Source organism: Schistocerca nitens, chromosome 3 (genome assembly GCF_023898315.1).
Source record: "Schistocerca nitens isolate TAMUIC-IGC-003100 chromosome 3, iqSchNite1.1, whole genome shotgun sequence".
In the NCBI taxonomy this organism is placed as follows: Eukaryota; Metazoa; Arthropoda; class Insecta; order Orthoptera; family Acrididae; genus Schistocerca; species Schistocerca nitens.
The window spans coordinates 324,340,384-324,360,783 of NC_064616.1; the positions used below are offsets into that span (position 1 = coordinate 324,340,384).

Genomic DNA, 20,400 nt, shown 5'->3' on the forward strand with positions numbered 1-20,400 from the left:
TAATCCAAAAGACTGAGATTGGGGCAACATGCAGGCCATGGAACAAGTTCTCCTCTACCTATCCATCTGTAATGCTAGAGGCCAGCCACTGCATCTTGAACACTGAGACTGAGATGTGCTGGAGTTCCATCACGCATAAATTACAGGTTTCTTCCTATTTACAGGGGCACATCTTCTAGTAGCTCTTGAAGGGTGTTCTGAATAAAGTCCCCATAGACAGCACCTGTAAGATTCGGTGGGAGAATGTACGGTCCTACTAGACAGTCACCTGTGATTCCAACCCATTCATTAATCTTAAACTGATGCCGATGTCTTGCCTATACTGTAGCATAAGGATTGCATTAGGCCCACATGTGTTGGTTATGAAAATCTGTTATTCCATCTCTTCTAAATGTTGCCCCATTTGTAAACAAAACTGAAGGTAAAAGCAACGGATTGGCAGTTTGTGTAACAAACCATCAACAAAAGTTCTCCCATAGTGGGTGATTTGAAAGTGTAAGACCTGCACACATTGAAGATGAGGCAGATATATGAGCTGCTTGTGAAGTATCCTCCATGCTGAACTTGGACATGTACCACATGCCAGGGCCACTTGTTTTGCACTTCTTGGGCAGGTAATAAAATATGCTCTTCCTGGTCAGGCGTGATACAGCTGCTACCTTGACAATACAATGCAATGCAAGGTTGGATGACTCAGCTATCTTCAGTCTGGAAACATCATCTTATACAGCTGTGCAGCCTCATCTCCATTACCATTTGTTTGGCCATACATAAAAACCATGTCATCCAGTTCACAAAATTAATATCTGACACATTTGAATGGAACACTTTTAGTTATTCACTCCCTATAGCACATGTACACAATGGACATGCTGAAGACAGATGAATGACAAGTTTAAACAAGTTTTGCCTGGCAACACAAACCCACCTAGGATACAATGAACATGAAGTTTTTGGATCATAGCTGGAAAACCGTTAATCATCAACTTTCATTAATAATGTGAAAATGAAAGATTTTCAGACATATGTTTATATGAACTTTTTTTTCTTGTTTTGGTATAAGGAACCTGCCCCAAAAGTTTGTAAAAGATTTTTGAAACAACCTATGTGTGTGCAATTTTTAGATTGTCAGAGAACAGTACTTAGTGGGGAGCAAAGTGGATACCCCTAAAGGCACGACAAATGAATGTATTTCTTTGGGGCATGGGAAGAAGGCAATAAAGGCTATGATTAAAATTGTCATGCTATGAATGTAGTAGAACAATGTACTGAACATGAAAATGATGAGCTCATAACAACCTCTCTCTCTCTCTCTCTCTCCACTCTCTCTCTCTCTCTCTCTCTCTCTCTCTCTCTCTCTCTCTCTCTCTCACACACACACACACACACACACACACACACACACACACACACACACACACACTAACAAGCAGATATTAATGTAAGCTCTCCTAAAATCATACTTACTAGAGACAAAGTCTTCGTCAGCACAATCTGATCGAAACTCCATGGTGTGCCCCGCACTGCAACCAACTACAAGGCTGGTGAAGTCAGTGTCATCCCCATCACAAGGGCTGTCCGGAAGGTCCCTCTGGGTGCGCAGCCTATTGACACCCGTCACAGTGAACTCTCCCTGGTATGGGCACGCTCGCTGCTCTGGGAACGCCGCTGCAGACAGACAATCCAGTCATCAACTGTGGCTGGTACTTTGATGTATTCACATACGGAGAGAAAAGCTGATCTCTAATAGTTACCTCCAACAGAGTCCCTTAAGTGTAACTCAGTGGGTAAGTGTGAGACTACAAATCTTAAGCTTCACAATCCTTGGTCAATCCCAAGATTTTTCTGTCCCATATAGCTTTTTTTCACCTCTGTCAACTGTCTACTTATGTGAAAAATGCCAGTTTGCACCATGGTACAAAGTCTGTGCTAAGTTATAGGACCACCACTATTGGCTGGTAAGCCCAGCTCAGAAGTTTGAGGAAGACTAAGTCAAATGAGCACCTTTAAGATTATGTCTAATAAAGCACCAGGATAAACTCAAACAAAACTTTGGATTAAGGATGGAATTACTTTGATAAATAACAGATCTCTCAGAACCTCTAATTGTCTTGGACAAGTAGATGCATTCCTGATTATAAATGACTAGACTTATAATATTATAATCATGTCCGACTGCTATTTTGTGTATAGAGCAGGTTTAATTCTCGAGAGAAGCAGTTTGACAACGCCATTTTCAGAATAAGTCGACAGGGAGTGTGTGGTGTAGTTAACCTGAGGCAGTTTTACTGAAAGACAAATCTGTGTTTTTGCCTCTCGAGTGTTAGCTGCTACAGGTAAAGATCAAATTTTGAGAGCCGACATGAAACATAGTTTTCGCAATATGCAACACATTATTCAAAAACTGAATTCACATTAAAAAAACATGTTTTTGGAGTGAATTTGAGGCTTCATACAGAGACACTCTCATTGAATGCATCTCTACTCAGCACTGGTACTTACCGGTGTGTGTTGACACCTGCTGACAAAACACAACTTTTAGATATACAGTAGCAAAACAATGCTGCATGTGGCTGCAAGGTCAGTTTGATATTAATGTAAGGAAACGGGGAGGAGGACCAAGAAAGATTGAGCCAGTGTGGGTGTAGGCCTAATATTTATCAAACTTTCCCTGACCACTCTCAGTAGTGGGGTGTGCACACAGGAACAGGTATCACCAGCACATAGACTGTCCAAGGGAGATATGCTATGCCTGCTATCCCAACACCAGGAAAAGTCATGGCAGCATGTAGAAATCCCAGGTGGCACTGGCGCTAAGGCCTGGCTACCAACTTTCACCCACTTACCACGCTAACAGTGGGATGACCGATATTTGTCCCTAGGACTTAGCTACTCGTGCTGTGCATGCACACAGTGTACTTTCCTCCTATTGTACCCTCACCCATTTAACAGAGGACTTCTCATGGTGTGACGATAGTACCTCAAGTGTGCTGTCTGTTTCACACTGCGAATCAGTCCCAAAGCAAGTGTAACACATATTTTGTCAAAGTGCCTTATTGACAATTTCGTTTTTAAAAATGGCACTACAAATTTCTTATCAACTCTCATAGTAGCATTCAGCAAGACATGCCGTCTTTCCCACATACAAACAGGGGCCCGATTGAAGATGTGTGGTAGTTTCCATACATCACTAATTCATTCTTGACCCTATTTTTTTGAGGAATATGCAGAGCACCAGTTTGTCTCAGCGGACAGTGGTCTACGTTTATACCCGCATCTACAGTAGACAAGGCACCCCTGTGGCAAAGGTGTCAGTCTCTTATTTCAACTTCCCTGTTCCATTGACGAATGGCGCCTAGGTAGAACAACTGTCAATAAAGCTCTGCATGAACTCTATACTGAGGTGACAAAAGTCATGAGATACTTCCTGACATTGTTAAAAAAAATGGCTCTGAGCACTATGGGACTTAACTGCTGAGGTCATCAGTCCCCTAGAACTTAGAACTACTTAAACCTAACTAACCTAAGGACATCACACACATCCATCCCCGAGGCAGGATTCGAACCTGCGATCGTGGCGGTCGCGCGGTTTCAGACTGTAGCGCCTAGAACCGCTCGGCCACTCCGACCGGCCCTGACATCGTATCGGACATCCTTTTGCCCGGTGTAGTGCAGCAACTCTATCTGTATGGCTCGGATTCAACAAGTCGTTGGAAGTTCCCTGCCGAAATACTGAGCCATGCTACCCCTCTAGCCGCCCATAACTGCAAAAATGTTGACGGAGCTGAAGTTTTTGCACGAACTGACCTCTCGATTCTGTCCCATAAATGTTCGATGGGTGGCCAAACCATTCGCTCAAATTGTCCAGAATGTTCTTCAAACCAATCACGAACAGCTGTATCCCAGTGACCTGGCGTATTGTCATCCAAAAAAATTTCATCGTTTTTTGGGAACATGAAGTCCATGAATGGCTGCAGATGGTCTCCAAGTAGCCGAAAATAACCATTTACAGCCAATGATCGGTTCAGTTGGACCAGAAGACCCAGTCCATTCCATATAAACACAGCTCATACCATTATAGAGCCACCACCAGCTTGCATAGTGCCTTGTTAACAACTTGGGTCCATGGCGCAGGGAGTTTGCGCCACGCACAAATCCTACAATCACTTATTACTAACTGAAATCGGGGATCATGTGACCAGGCTACGGTTTTGCAGTCGTCTAGGGTCCAACCGATACGGTCACGAGCCCAGGAGAGGTATTGCAGGCGATGTCTTGCTGTTAGCAAAGGCACTCTTGTCAATCGTCTGCTGCCAAAACCCATCAACGCTAAATTTCGCCGCACTGTCCTAATGCATACGTTCCTCGTACGTCCCACACTGATTTCTGCGTTTATTTCACGTTGTGTTGCTTGTCTGTTCGCACTGACAACTCTACACAAACACCGCTGCTCTCGGTCGTTAAGTGAAGGCCATCGGCCACTGCGTTGCCCGTGTTGAGATAATACCTGAAATTTGGTATTCTCGGCGCACTGTTGACTCTGTGGATTTCGGAATATTGAATTCCCTAACGATTTCCGAAATGGAATGCACCATGTGTCTAGCTCCTACTACCATTCCGTGTTTAAACCCTGTTAATTCCCTTTGTACGGCAGGAAACCTTTTCATACGAATCCCCCGAGCACAAATGATAGCTCCGCCAATGCACTGCTATTTTATACATCGTGTACGCAATATTACCGCTATCTGGATATGTGCATATCGCTGTCCCATGACTTCTGTCACCTCAGGGTAACTGCTCTGATTTTCTCGCCGCCATCATTTCGCAAAATGTATATGGAAGAAAGAAATATGTTAACTGACTTTCCTTGGAATGTAGCCTCTGGGTAATTCAAAAGTAAACCTCCCCGTTATGCAGAATGCCTCTCCTGTAGTGTTTGTCATTGGAGTTCGTCGAAAATTTCCGTAACGGTATTGCGCCGAGTAAACAATCCCTTGACGAAACAGGGAGCTCCTTGTCGGATCTTCCTTATCTCCTCCGTTAATTCATTTTGATAAGAGTCACAGACGGGACGGTGTGTTTGTCGACCGCACTCGGCAATCCGCTCCCTCTCACTGCTCCGAGGTAGGAGAAACATTTAAACAGGCCGCCAGCGCGCCATGCTCTTCAAGGCTCGCCGTCTTCCTATGGGAGGCGCTACGGACGCCCCCACCGGACACCGTCTTCTCTTCCATCCACAGCTCGCCCCCGATAGCTGAGTGGTCAGCGCAACAGAATGTCAATCCTAAGGGCCCGGGTTCGATTCCCGGCTGGGTCGGAGATTTTCTCCCCTCAAGGACTGGGTGTTGTGTTGTCCTAATCATCATCATTTCATCCTCATCACCGCGCAAGTCGCCGAAGACGCAGCAAACCGACCTCCGTCCCAGATCTTGTAAGACTTGCAGTAAGAGAAGTACTTGTATTGTATTGTATTGTATTGTATGTGAACCGGGGACCTAGAAACGACGGAGAGGCTCAGTCCCCGCTGCAGCCGCAATGGTCCATAACCCCACGACGACTACCGCAGTCCCCTCCACCCCGCCTCACACCGAACCCAGTGTTATTGTGCGGTTCGGCCCCCGGTGGACCCCCCAGGGAACGTCTCACACCAGACGAGTGTAACCCCTATGTTTGCGTGGTAGAGTAATGGTGGTGTACGCGTACGTGGAGAACTTGTTTGCGCAGCAATCGCCGACATAGTGTAACTGAGGCGGAATAAGGGGAACCAGCCCGCATTCGCCGAGGCAGATGGAAAACCGCCTAAAAACCCATCCATAGACTGGCCGCTTCACCGGACCTCGACACAAATCCGCCGGGCGGATTCGTGCCGAGGACCAGGCGCTCCTTCCCGCCCAGAAAGCCGTGCGTTATACCGCACGGCCAACCGGGCGGGCTAAGAGAAGTACTTACTAGCACGACGCTATTGAGTTTCAGTGTTTGAAATTGTTAGCAAGTTATCAACATTACTGCACAGAAAATTCAGTGACTGATGTGTGATAACCAATGTGGAACAATCAACGCAGAAATCTAAATTGTGTATAACATACGTTACTTTGTACATAGCGCAAATAAATATATAAATGTTTTATTCATGTAGTGAATGCCTGCAGTTTTCCACGCCACCCCGTATCAAATATGAATACAACAAACCATACTCAAGAATCTTTGCGACAAGTGTTTTGTAAGCCATTTTTTCTGTGTTTTAAATGACATCATTTCGCTTTTGTCTGTTACTGTTTTTATTTCACTATTGCAATTTTGTGAACAGCGCCATTTTCTAGCACATGATTTTTTTATTATGTCTTAGAAATAGGTTGAAAATAACTTCAGTGTGCGACTGTGTTACTGTTGAAGGTAATACAGCCATTAATGACGATAGCAGATCTGTTAACATGGAGGTTGACGTGTGGCAAAGATAACAGCGAAAGGTCTTACGTTAATTTATTTTTTTGATTAATAAATAATATTCGCAGGAAATATAAACAACGGCAGACATGTTGGATGAAAGTGATGGGCCTTTACGCAACGGATATGAACATTTAATTTGATAGCATCGTTGTCGCGTTTGGTCAACGGTAAGAATTTACATACAGTTTAATTCTGAAGGAAAAAGCGTGTAGGTAGATGTGAACCAGCGACCTAAGGTACAAGAAAATAATGAAATACCCATTCATTATCAGTGGCACTAAGATGCGTTAATATATGGATGAATAATCATAGGCAACAATTTGAAGGCCAGGAAAACGTAGTAAACGCAGAAACAATTCACTCGCACTCTAAACGTACTAGAGCTGACGCGAAAGAAGTGGAAACACCTGTCATCTAGCCAATCGGTTTCAGTTGATAGTTTGTGTGAGTACTAATGTACACCAAGGTAGAGAAGGTAGGAATGCTATGGAGAATATATGTTAACAGAACAGTAATGACCAATGTTCATTTTTCTTGTTTTTATCCGTTTACTGTCAGTGCAGCAAGTGGGCGAGTCACGTTACCCTAGTTACCTGCATGGGAGACTCAAAGTCAGTTTTTTGTTACGTTTTTTATAACGTCATGTTTACGTGAACGGTACACTGTGATACGCTTCTGAAAAGGCTTGACGAGAGGAAGTGGATTAGCAAATAATAATAAGAAAACAGGGTGCTATTTAAAAGAGACATACTGCTGTTCATGTCTTCGTAACGAATAAAATTACAAGGAAGGCAAACATGCCGGTTAATGCTCCCCTGGTAGCTAAACAACATTTGCTTGATACATTTTTTATTTTGCTCCTGGACAAAAAGCTATTTGTGGTGGCAACATAAATGGGACGCTCTGTACATCTACAACATTCCTGTCCGTGATCTATTACCTCAGCAGTGTATATCCGTATACTGAACTTTTACTAGCGACTAGGCGTCGTCCTATTGGTGGTAGTATGCCCGTGCCTTCCTCCGAAGTTACAACGCAGCTAGCTTACAGGTTTGGCATTCTTCTTTCACATTAACAAAACACTGCCAGAGGTGAAAAGCGCGATAAGTGGTAGAAAAAAATCACGGAACCATCAGCGAATCGAACAATGGACAGTTGACAGTGCAGCCCGGCACTTCATTTCTATTACATTCTATTCAATAAATAAAGTTATTTACACAATCACATCACAGTGACAAGAATAAACTCATTTAATAGATTATGTACGCTGTAAAGCATTTACACTTAGTCTTCGGCATAAACGTTTTGTAACAAACTTAGGTCCAGTCTTGAGTAAGGTCCTCGGTGACTAGTTTGTGTGTAACGCCCTTCAAATGTAGACAAAAGTTTCAGCGTCCCTTGTGGAGGCAATACACGGAAATATAATTCCAGTCCAGTTTTTAGTCTGTTGTAAGGTTACGGTTTAGTTGGCAGTTAAGTCTTCGTGACAGGTTATTCGCACTAAGTGAGCCACCAAAGCAACTGAAATCTCTGTAACTGAATTTAACTACAAGCACAGTCTAGTCAGGAAGATAAAGGACTGGAACATTTTATATAGGCTTAGGCGGCTTTGACAAGCCACAGAAAATACACTGACGAGCCGAAACATTATGACTACCTCCTTAATAGCGTATTGGTCCACCTTAGGAACGCAGTACTACAGCGATTCAGCCTGCCACGGATTCGGCAAAGCCTTGGTAGGTTTCCGGAATTATGAGGCAGCAGGTGTCTACCCACGGGCAACGGCCTTGCCGCAGTGAATACACCGGTTCCCGTCAGATCACCGAAGTTAAGCGCTGTCGGGCGTGGCCGGCACTTGGATGGGTAACCACCCAGGCCGCCATGCGCTGTTCCCATTTTTCGGGGTGCACTCAGCCTCGTGATGCCAATTGAGGAGCTACTCGACCGAATAGTAGCGGCTACGGTCAAAGAAAACCATCATCACAAGAGGAAGAGCGGTGTGCTGACCACACGCCCCTCCTATCCGCATCCTCAGTTGAGGATGACACGGCGGTCGGATGGTCCCGATGGGCCACTTGTGGCCTGAAGACGGAGTATCTACCCACAGTTCACGCAATTCCAGCAAATTACGTGCTTGTGGTTTGTGGGTGTGTACCTGGAAGCCGATAGCGACCAAGATGTTTTCAAATCAGGAGAATTTAGCAGCCAAGACATCAACATGAGTTAACTACCACGCTCTTCATATCATTGTTTTTAATTGTGGCGTTGTGAGAACAACAGTTATCCTTTTGGACGAAGCCAAGCTGTCGGGGAAGACATCGAGCATGAAGGGATGCAGGTGTTCCGCGGTAATGTTCACGTAGTGCACAGCTGTCGTGGTGAATTCGATTACTACTACAGGTCCCATGGAAGTCCAGTCGAATGTCTCCCAATGCATAACATCGCCCCACATTTTCTACCCTACTCTGCGTAAGCAGAACACAGTTTATGATCACTCTGGCGGTGATGCAGAGACCAGTGGAACCAACAGGCGATCCCTAAGATCGATGTTGGCGGCATTTACGAAGTTAAAGGCTAATCAACAATAGGTCCAGAGCGTGGCCAAGTCGTCTTACGCTTACGCAGCATTCCAGGGAGCAATGCAAATCACAAACTTAATGCAGACAAAGTCACAACTCTACTGTTCAATGGCGCGTAGCTAATGCTTCCAAGACTGGCAAGAGACTTGGTGGCAACTGTCGAGCGGCAGAATTTACAGGCACTTTCGCATCAGTGGACGGCTCCAAGTGATATGCTTGCCGCGGCGGCTCCTCGCGCGGGAGCAAGCTCCGGTTGGAGTACACTGCGCAAGTATCTCAAATGGCTCTAAGCACTATGGTACTTAACATCTGAGGTCATCAGTCCCCTAGACTTAGAACTACTTAAACCTAACTAACCTAAGGACATCACACACATCCATGCCCGAGGCAGGATTCGAACCTGCGACCGTAGCAGCAGCACGGTTCCGGACTGAAGAGCATAGAACCGCTCAGCCACAGCGGCTGGCCCCCAAATATCTGCGACCTGTTCTCCATATACATACTCGGGCTGGGCGAGGAATCGGAATCACTGTCGGATACTAAACCATAAGGCCTGCGTCCGTAGCGCGGTGTATGTTTTGGACAGCTGTTCGCGTGAATGATGGCATACGCGGATGCGACCATCGACCTAGTGTAACAAGAAGCGTTATTTACCCTTCCAGGTGACACGTTTCCTGTGACCCACGGTCCAATCACGTTGATCCTGTCCTCACCATAGCCATACATAACGCGCAGGCTATCTAGCATGCGGCCATGGGCTCGCACCACAAACATTTAATATAAAAATAGTAATTGCGTTAATAATTTGGTGCGGGTCCTGTTATAATCGTGAAAGACGGAAACATTTTTTGCATGGGATTATTAAGCTGAATTGTTCAGTTAACAGCTGTTACGAACCAAGTCAGCATCCGCCTCAGAAACTCCGCTCTGCCTCGCGTCAAATTCCCAGTCACCCCATCCAACACGTGGCACTTCAGGTGACAATATCACTAAGACTTTTCAAAAAATGGTTAACGGAATTTTAGTTTGAAGTAAGTCTGATCTTGCGGAAAGCCAATTTCTTCCATAATTCGTTTCATACCAGAAAAAACTCAAAATTTTATTTAAATTCCTGTCGTGAGACCCGGATTCTTCAGCTCGTGAAGCTGTGGAAAACCATTTTCAAGTAACTTTATTCGTTAATAAGATACTGCTGGAAAGTACTGTAACTGAATTAAGTGTTTTTAAAATTTGTTGTTGCATCTCATTCGTTATCCGGCATTTGCTCAACAAATATGTTTGCTTACAGCTACAATCTGTTCTTTTTTAAACTCAAACAGCGTACTAATTTTCGTATGGACATGAACTTCAGCTTTTTGTTCTTTTTTTAGTATTGTATAGTTGTCCATAGCCGTTGATAAATCATGTTGAATGGCTTAATGATTTCAATTCTTCTCATTTCTTAACCTCATCAGTCCATTAAATCATAAAGAGGGTAGTAAAATTTTGTAGACGTAAATGGAGAACCTTAAGTGATGCCCTATAGACTTCCGCTGCCAAAATTTGCCCTGAAATGCTATTTTTTACTGGTTAGTTATTACAAATGTATCCCCAGTAGGCCTGCACCCCAAGTTCAGCCCAGACGCCTGCAGACCCTGAAGTACGGCTGTGGTGCCCATGACGATGTCGTTTAGTTACAATGGTTCAAATGGCTCTGAGCACTATGGAATTTAATATATGAAGTCATCAGTCCCCTAGAACATAGAACTACTTAAAACTAACTAACCTAGGACATCACACACATCCATGCCCGAGGCAGGATTCGAGCCTGCGACCGTAGCAGTCGCGCGGTTCCGGACTAAAGCGCCAAGAACCGCTCAGCCACTGCGGTCGGCTGTCGTTTAGTCAACGTGGGAACACGTATGGGTCATTTGCTGTGGAGCTACCTGTTCGACATTGCGCGCTGAATGGTGTGCTTCAACGCACTTGTCCCTGCACAAGTATTGTACTCTGTCGTCAGATCTACCACTGATTGCCGCCTACCCTGCTTTACAGAGCGGGAAAACCTCCTACCTGCACGTTCTGTTTTGACAAACAGTTTCGGAGCCTTATCGGCACCATCTTCAGGCCCCTCAGATTTGGTATGAGGCGTGGACATCAAACATCTTGTTACCTGCATGTGGTTTCACCGTACTTGAACCACTTCCCACAGATGCTCAGGACAGAAGCAGGCGGGCAGACAACCAGATTTACCATTCGCAGTTTCCGAGATGCTTGTTCCAGGTGCCGCGCCATAACTGTTTGCCCTTTGTCAGTGTCACTTATGTCATTGTATTTCTCCACTTCTGGTCTGTATCGTCGTCATTACGTATCCCTATTCATATGCTCCGCTTGTACAGGGTGTCCCAGAAATGTTGCGACAAACTTCTAGAGCTTGTAGAGGGTGTCTTGCGCAACAAATCGAGGATAGAAACCCGTGTTCGGAAACGTCATCTAACGACGTTACAGAGCTTCGAAGGCATAGGCGCCGGCAGTAACGCCGGCCACTAAGCCACCGTTTCGGCAGCAAAGCTGACGGAGCATAGGCGGAACGTCTCGTAATGCTGTTTATTATTCGGTGATAGCGACTGATTGCCACCATCGTCAGTGGTGGAAAAGATGGAGCTAGCTGCTGCGTACAAAAGCCTTGTCTCCTCTGAAAGCTATAGTCTGTTGCCTCGGTGGATGACGTTTTCGGACATGGGTTTCCATCCACAGTTTATTTTTCTCCTTGAACACACTAAAATCTCCAATGTCTTTCGCTATACAGGAGGAATATAAACTGCGGCTGGAAGCCCGTGTCTGGAAAATTCATTCATTGAGGCAACAGAGTATCGCATTCGTAGGAGACAAGACCTTTCTGTGAAGCAGCTAGCTCCATCATCTCCACTGGTGATCTTGCCAGTCAGTCGCGATCACTGAATTACGAACGATATTGATAGACGTTCCACTTACGGTTCAAATGGTTCAAATGGCTCTGAGCACTATGGGACTCAACTGCTGAGGTCATTAGTCCCCTAGAACTTAGAACTAGTTAAACCTAACTAACCTAAGAACATCACAAACATCCATGCCCGAGGCAGGATTCGAACCTGCGACCGTAGCGGTCTTGCGGTTCCAGACTGCAGCGCCTTTAACCGCACGGCCACTTCGGCCGGCTCCACTTACGGTCCGTCAGCGTACAGTCACGTTTGCTGCCGAAAGGGTGGCCTAGTGACAGGCGCTGGCGTCCTATGACTTCGCCGTTCTATAGCGTCGTTAGATGACGTTTCCGGACACGGGTTCCTGCCATCGATTTGTTTCTCAAGCCACCCTCTACAACCCCTCGAAGTTTGTCGCAACACACTGGGACACCCTATATACTTTCATTGCGGCGCAACGTGGCTGCGTCGTCATCAGGGCGGCATTCAGTCTCGCAGTGGGCAGTGATCGTAATGTTTGTGCACATGAGTGTACATCCAGAAGGAGTAAATTTAGTGAGGTGCGTTTTTCTTTAAGTTATATCGCGCAATGTAGGTAATTTTCTGACCTATACAAGTAATTTTTATTATTTTTAGGTACTGAATCATGACATCGATTTTTCTTTAAATCCTGCTGTATACTTTTATTCTGAGGCATCAGAAAGAGCCTTCGAAGAAGACTTCAGGGACACAACATGTATGGACTTGAGTAAACAGTAACAAGATAACACCGTCCGCGAACCACTGCCTCGCTCTCAGGAGAAGAGATCTAGCTAATGTCTGGCTTCCTGTACGAAATGTATGGAAACACGTACGTCAGGTACTATATGTGTGTATATTATTAATACACTCATACCGCGCGCTCAAAAGGTTGACCTTGGACATACAATACTGCACCTTGAATTTCGTATGGACACAGGTCCATGTTATACGTCATTTCATGTCTTCAGGAGTCGTCGGTTTTCCTCACAGACCTCTTGTTTCAATCTTCTCCGCAGATAAAAGTCCAGTAGAGTCCAAGCCTGGCGAGCGTACGTGCCATTTCGTATTTTCAGAGCTACTGAGCCAGCGGCCCCCAAAAGTTCTGTTAAAAAGATATGTATAATCAGCGAAGAAAAAGTTTAAGTTCGAAAGCTGTACACTCGAAAATCGTTATGCCAATCAGGCAAAATCGCCATGAGCATTGAGGCAATCATCCTACCGATACACTACGTTGAAGATACCTGTTTGGTAAAACACCATGTCCTGCTGTGTGATAAAGTTCGTAACTACCTGCTGCACATCCTCGTTCGACATGAATCGTCGACCCTTCCAAAACTTTTTTAAGGGACTGAAGACGTGATAATCGCATGGGCGAGATTAAGACTACAGTGGCGGGTGGGGGGGGGGGGGGTGCTCGGCTCAAGTGCCACCCACTTCAGTTGGCGTATTGGATGGGGCTGGCCTCTCAGATCGACCGGCGTCTTGTGTCGAATCGCAACTTGGCACACCATACCACAACGGTGATGGGCGATACACATTACTCATTCTCTGATGCATGTCTACTAGTGTTTTTCCTTCGGTAGCCAAGAAAAGAACAACAGCACGTTGGTCCTGTTTGGGCGCAATTGTAATAATATCGCCACCGTTCACGTTTCTGCATTTTCCGCACGCACTGTAACGCAGAAAATTATTACGAATTGTCAAATGGTTCAAATGGCTCTGAGCACTATGGGAATTAACATCTATGGTAATCAGTCCCCTAGAACTTAGAACTACTTAAACCTAACTAACCTAAGGACATCACACAACACCCAGTCATCACGAGGCAGAGAAAATCCCTGACCTCGCCGGGAATCGAACCCGGGTTTCAAATGGTTCAAATGGCTCTGAGCACTATGGGACTCAACTGCTGAGGTCATTAGTCCCCTAGAACTTAGAACTAGTTAAACCTAACTAACCTAAGGACATCACAAACATCCATGCCCGAGGCAGGTTTCGAACCTGCGACCGTAGCGGTCTTGCGGTTCCAGACTGCAGCGCCTTTAACCGCACGGCCACTTCGGCCGGCTCGAACCCGGGAACCCGGGCGTGGCAAGCGAGAACGCTACCGCACGACCACGAACTGCGGACAATTGTCAAATCAAATGGCTCCTAGTACTATGGGACTTAACATCTGAGGTCATCAGTCCCCTAGACTTAGAACTACTTAATCCTAACTTACCTAAGGACATCACACACATCCATGCCCGAGGCAGGATTCGAACCTGCGATCGTAGCGGCAGCGCGGTTCCGGACTGAAGCGCCTAGAGCCGCTAGGCCAAAGCGGCCAGCTACGAATTGTCATCTTGCATGGAAAATGAATGATCGTATGGCATTGCCGGCCGGGAGGCCCCATCCGGGGATGTTCGGCCGTCGAACACCAGTCTTATTACAGTCGACGCCACATTGGGCGACCCGCGTGCCGGTGATGAGGATGAATTGATGATGAGGACATCACAACACGCAGTCCACGAGCGGAGAAAATCTCCAACCCGGCCGGGAATCAAACCCGGGCCCGCTGCATGGTAGGCAAGCACGTAACCACTCAGCTAAGCAGGCGGACATCTTGCATGGAAAGCGTAGCTTGCCGGGAGGAGAACAGATTTGGTTCTGACGCTGGCTACTGAGCCCAGTGAGCCGTGTACTTGCTTAACGCTGTGTACAATACGTTACACATACGCTCTATGAGTCTGAAGAAGTACTATTAAATATTAATCGATCTTTTTCGTACTTTGTATATCAAATTCTGTGGATAACACAACCATGCAGTTAAAATTGTAAATCAGTAACTTCGGTACTTTCGGAGATATAAGTTTTTACCTAAAACACATAATAAGCGTGCTGGCACTGTGGAACGGAGTTAGAGACTGTAATGTATTCATGTATAATATCAATTGAAACTACAACCAAGAGGATAGGTTCATATAATCCAATTTTCTGGAATTTTCTTTGGTTTCGTTATCATATATTTCTGACCAAATTAAAAGTACTTTGGAAAATTATTATTTTATCGTGTTTTGGTGGTGTGAGTGTTTTGGAGACACAGAGGCTGAATGAAGGTCATATATAAAGTGAGAATGTGATATTTTAATAGAACTATGTAACTGTATGCGTGAGAAAATTGTTGTGCAAGAGGGGAATTTGTGACGTATGTCCGAGTGAGCTTGATTTTGTAAAAGGCAGCCAGAATGGGCGTTAAGTATTAAATTTTTAGTAATTTATTTTGTGAAAAGGAATCGTATTTTTTCATTAAATTTTATTTGGTTTCGGAATTACGGAATTTCTAATCAAAATTACTTGTGTAATCCGATTGGCTGACATTTGAAATTCCGCGAGTATAGAAGTGCTCGTGATGATCTAACTGGCTGCCAATAGGAATTCAACATTTACCGCGCGTTTGAGTAAGGCTTTATGCCTCAGGCCTACGAGTCCAGATGGTCGTTCTGTAGCCGACTTCTAGTACACACCTACGTGAAACCGCACTGATTAAATTTGTACCAAAGTGAATAAATTTGCACGTTTGAATGGTTCTCGTGTCACTGACGAAATCTGTTTCCAGTGTTGAGTAATTTGTGAAAGTTTGAGCTTTGCGAGTGGTTTATTATAGAAGATATTCGCGTGTGAACATTTCACGTCGTCCAAAAACTCAGTGTGGCGTGTTTCGTGCAGATTATGAGACATTATAGCGAGTACTTCTTTACAAGAAGCACACTGAATGACTGATGTGTTGACTCGCAAGTAGTCATGGGTCAGTGACTGTTTATGACGTTCAAAATATCGGGTAGGACTACATGGCTGCTTTCGGGTGTGAACTTGTCACAGAGACAGTTAGTAACATTGCATAACTGATGCTGAGGTGTTAAATACGGACTTGATAGCCATTTTCCGTGTTTTAAAGACAATAAACCAACTTAAAGGAAATTTTAGACATTTTTTCAAACGAGTCATGCAAGAATCCCGAACGCTCGATAGTTTAACCAACTCTCAGCTGCTGCCGCGGTGGACTGGAGTTACTTAGCCTTTGCGTGGTAGGTATTTAGTCGAAGTTTCGTCAACGCAGCTTTTGTTGGATAAACTACTACCTACAATCGCAGAGTGAATGGGCTTACATACCACAACGGAGTCGAGCTACGTAGCATATACGCTACACCTATGCCTTCGTACGGAAACGTTTTAATGGCCCCTTACAATTATCTGTGTGGAATGGACAAAAAATTCACCACGTTGGTCCCATATGTCCAGTGTAATGTGTTTCAGTAACAGTGACAGGGTATCTGTTACGAACTGTAGGTTCATATGGCTCTGAGCACTATGGGACTTAACATCTGAGGTCATCAGTCCCCTAGAACTTAGAACTACTTAAACCTAACTAACCTAAGGACATCACACACATCCATGCCCGAGGCAGGATTCGAACCTGCGACCGTAGCCGTCGCGCGGTTCCGGACTGAAGCGCCTAGAACCGCTTGGCCACCGCGGCCGGCTGAACCGTAAGTACTTGCGACTATTTACAACCTCATCAATAAAACAGGAACCAATGCTGCGATTCTTGAAAACCATACACTAATAGGCGAAGTCTGTAAGATGCACTTATCTCATCCAACGTGGGTCTGGAAATGGCTAGTAGTGCATATTCAAAGATTGATTTGTTCATGTATTCTAAATGATGGAAATAAGTGGTAAGTACCTATGGGACCAAACTGCTGAGGTCATCGGTCCCTAGGCTTACACACTACTTAACCTAACTTAAACTAACTTACGCTAAGGACAACACACACACCCATGCCCGAGCGAGGACTCGAACCTCCGACGGGGGGAATAGCGCGCGAACCGTGGCAAGGCGCCCTATACCGCGCGGCTCTATATAATGTTTCATCCACAAACAAGATCTTGTGTAAATAAACTGCATAACTTTGGAATAACTTTAACCGATTTGGAACGTCGTTGCCATGAAGCAGTTGATGGAGTGAAAAGGGGAAAGGATGAAATGCGTTCGAGTGTAATCATCGCAGAACACTCCTGTGGCTGATCCCACACATACATTCAAGCCGCTTTTAGTGACATGTGGATTGTATATCGCCACTGCTAAAATGTTAGCTGCATTTCCTCCACAAGCTGCTGTTCTTGGTACATTTTATTCTTCATATTTCCAGTCTTCTTGAATTTTGTTTCGTTAATAACGTTTCCAAGGACCGTGAGGGCTTGCCACTATCAGGAGACCTTTCAGAATACAACTACACTGCTGCTATAACAGTTTGGCTGGTTTCACCATAAAGGAAAACCATAGCCCGTTTTCGACTGTCAGCCATATTGTGGAAGTTTGCATAGTTACAACAACAGAGCACAGAATGCTGAGTTTCAGGTGCCTAGCAAAATAAACGACCCATACCTCAGTTGCGTGTCAGCTTACACTTGGTACAGTACGGCAGATGATGTGGGACCACTTCTCCTGACAGCGGTCAGTGGTTTGCTGTGATGTTATCTTATAACTATTTGATAAAGTTCCACACACATTATGTCACTGAAGTCATCAACGACGGCCCTGTTCAGGGTTACGAAAAAACTGACGTAATGCCTATGGAAAAAGCAAATTTGCGTCATAATTCTGCATCTAAAACATCTAAAATTACTTGCAGGACAGAACATTCACCACACTGTCCGTCATAACATAGCGGAAACAACAGTGCGATATGTTTAAACCCCATCCCGATATGTTAACACCCTCTGAATATATTTGAGGTCTTAGCTGCATCATCCTGTATTCTGCCACTGAATTTTAACAAATCGTACCCAAAACGAAGAGTATTTTGATGGATGTTCGATGCACTGGCTGCTGGAAACAACATATTTTCATTGGACGCTAAAAATAACAAACAAAAAAAACACAAAATACGAAACGTTATCTTTAGAATGACGAGATCAAATCTGACGTCCGTACGGTTTTTTCTCCGTCAGCCAGGCACAGCACACCGCCAACAGTGTGTATAGAGTCAGGCGTGATTAGAACGACAGTAACGAATGGTCAACCTGGCATCCACGAACGCAGGTGGACAAATAGTTGATATATACGCGGTCAGACAGCCTACTTGCAGCAAAGCCTCCTTCGTGCTGGTGGGCCATCGCATGCGCAGAACGCGTGCATTACAGTCGCCTGACGGGTAGCCTACTCAACATACGCCTGCCCGCTAGCAAGCTGATGGTCGCCCGGAAGTACCCCTTCCCTATGCGACAGCGATGCACTTCCAGAATAACGTAGCCGTTACTTTTACAGGCCTATTGGCTGCACACTGGCAACAGTGTCCCTCACCACTACAATTTGTTAATCACAAAGTTGTTTTATTCAAGCTCCGCACACAGTTTTGCTATTGTTGGGTCTGTAACGTTGGTAATGGAAGGGGACAGAACGCAAGTATCCCAATACTCTGATCGTTAACAGACCTCTGCCGATCCAGAACAATGGAACGCAGCAAACAAGACATGTTTGACAAATTGATATACAAGTATTTAATGCCCAGGTCTGAAGTATCCAGCAAATGATGCTGTTGCAGTATACTTACTGACAAGAGTGACGTACGGAAGAGACGATTTGTTGAAGTGAGACACAGAGCAAGCATCCTCTGGCCTCCGAGAATGGCCTCCTGAAACATGAAAAGGTACGGTCACCATTCTCTTTTCAGTGACCACTGCAGACAGAAAGTTCTAAATGGGACCGGAAACATATAGGGTTCAATAATGATAACCATAATGACTGGCACAATATAAAGTAGAAGAATGGTGATTATTCTGCGGGACTTGTTTAAACAGCCATAACTTTGTTAGATAAAGAAGACTTAATTCGATTGGTAATTTGTTCTTCCTCTAATGCAAATACAACGTTAGTGCAACTGTTTGTTCAATGCTACACGTAGTTTGTTAGAGTGTTGTACATTGGGACACTTTTAGACTTTCGCCCCTAGACAGATCTGTAATAGAAGTTTATCATATTTTCTTAATCCATTTTGAAATGGTAACACTCACTTTATGTGTACTGTAGTCTTCTTCTGAAATTATTAAAATTATTTCAGAAAAGTAAGATTATACAAAATGTGAAAAACTGTTCATGTTACAAAGCCATGTACCGAGGAACACATTGAACTCAAATTTAAAAGTATTACAACCAAGGAAGTATTGTCAGCACTGTTTTTATTAGACTATGTGTTACTTTATTTCTCTACTACATACGGATAGCGAGTAAGTGAAATTAAATTAAGAAGCAAGGAAAATCAATTTAAGAAGAAATGTTATCAAAAACCAGTTACAGGTTAAAAACATATAGGAAACAGAAGCTATTGGCAGCTAACACAAATTTACAGTTTCAAGACACGGAAAATTGTTAGGTCGTTAAAGAAACTCAATTCATTTACACATTTCACGTGTTCCGTTGTAGAACACTTCCTTCCGTTTCAAGGTACAAAATGGTGAACGACCAATGAAATATAGCATAATTGTCCACACCTTACGTATTAGTTTTCACAGAATTTTACTCACCATAAAACCTTGTAATGAAGAATTAACAATATCCTCGAAATAGTTATTATATGTTACACTGAACTTAAATATGTAATATGAGTAATATTTACAAACTCTGCACAGAACACAGCCTCATGTTCACAACAACAAAACAGTACAAAATTTAGGAAACTGCTGATGGAGGTTTCGAAGGGTTGGCTCTGAGCACTATGGGACTTAACATCTGAGGTCATCAGTCCCCTAGAACTTAGAACTAGTTAAACCTAACTAACTTAAGGACATCACACACATCCATGCCCGAGGCAGGATTCGAACCTGCCGACAGTTGAAGAGGGTCGTAATGTGTAATAGGCAGACATCTATCCAGAGCATCGCACAGGAATTCCAAACTGCATCAGGACCACTGCAAGTACTATGACAGTCAGGCGAGAGGTGAGAAAACTTGGATTTCATGGTCGAGCGGCTGCTCATAAGCCTCACATCATCCGGTAAATGCCAAACGAAGCGTCGTTTGGTGTAAGGAGCGTAAACATTGGACGAGTTAACAGTGGGAAAACGTTGTGTGGAGTGACGAATAACGGTACATAACGTGGCGATCCGATGGCAGGGTGTGGGTATGGCGAATGCGCGGTGAACGTCATCTACCAGTGTGTATAGAACCAACAGTAAAATACAGAAGCGGTGGTGTTATGGTGTGGTCATGTTTTTCATGGAGGGGGCTTCCACCCCTTGTTTTCTCTGGCAGTATCACAGCATAGGCCTACATTGATGTTTTAAGCATCTTCTTGCTTCCCACTGTTGAAGAGCAATGGCGATTGCATCTTTCAACATGATCGAGCACCTGTTCATAATACACGGCTGTGGCG

General features: G+C 44.5%; 1 protein-coding gene and 1 pseudogene across 1 annotated transcript in view; one reads left to right on the forward strand and one right to left on the reverse strand.

Annotated features, from left to right (window-relative positions):
- Positions 1-20,400, reverse strand: part of LOC126249589 (uncharacterized) — a 644,174-nt gene that overhangs the window by 27,281 nt on the left and 596,493 nt on the right. Inside the window, exons 9-10 of the mRNA XM_049951253.1 lie at positions 18,583-18,663; positions 1,468-1,668 (exon numbers count right to left, since the gene is read on the reverse strand). Of these exons, the coding sequence (XP_049807210.1) occupies positions 1,468-1,668; positions 18,583-18,663 (282 nt within the window). The remainder of the gene's footprint in view (positions 1-1,467; positions 1,669-18,582; positions 18,664-20,400) is intronic.
- On the forward strand, positions 8,225-8,342 carry LOC126250255 (5S ribosomal RNA; annotated as a pseudogene).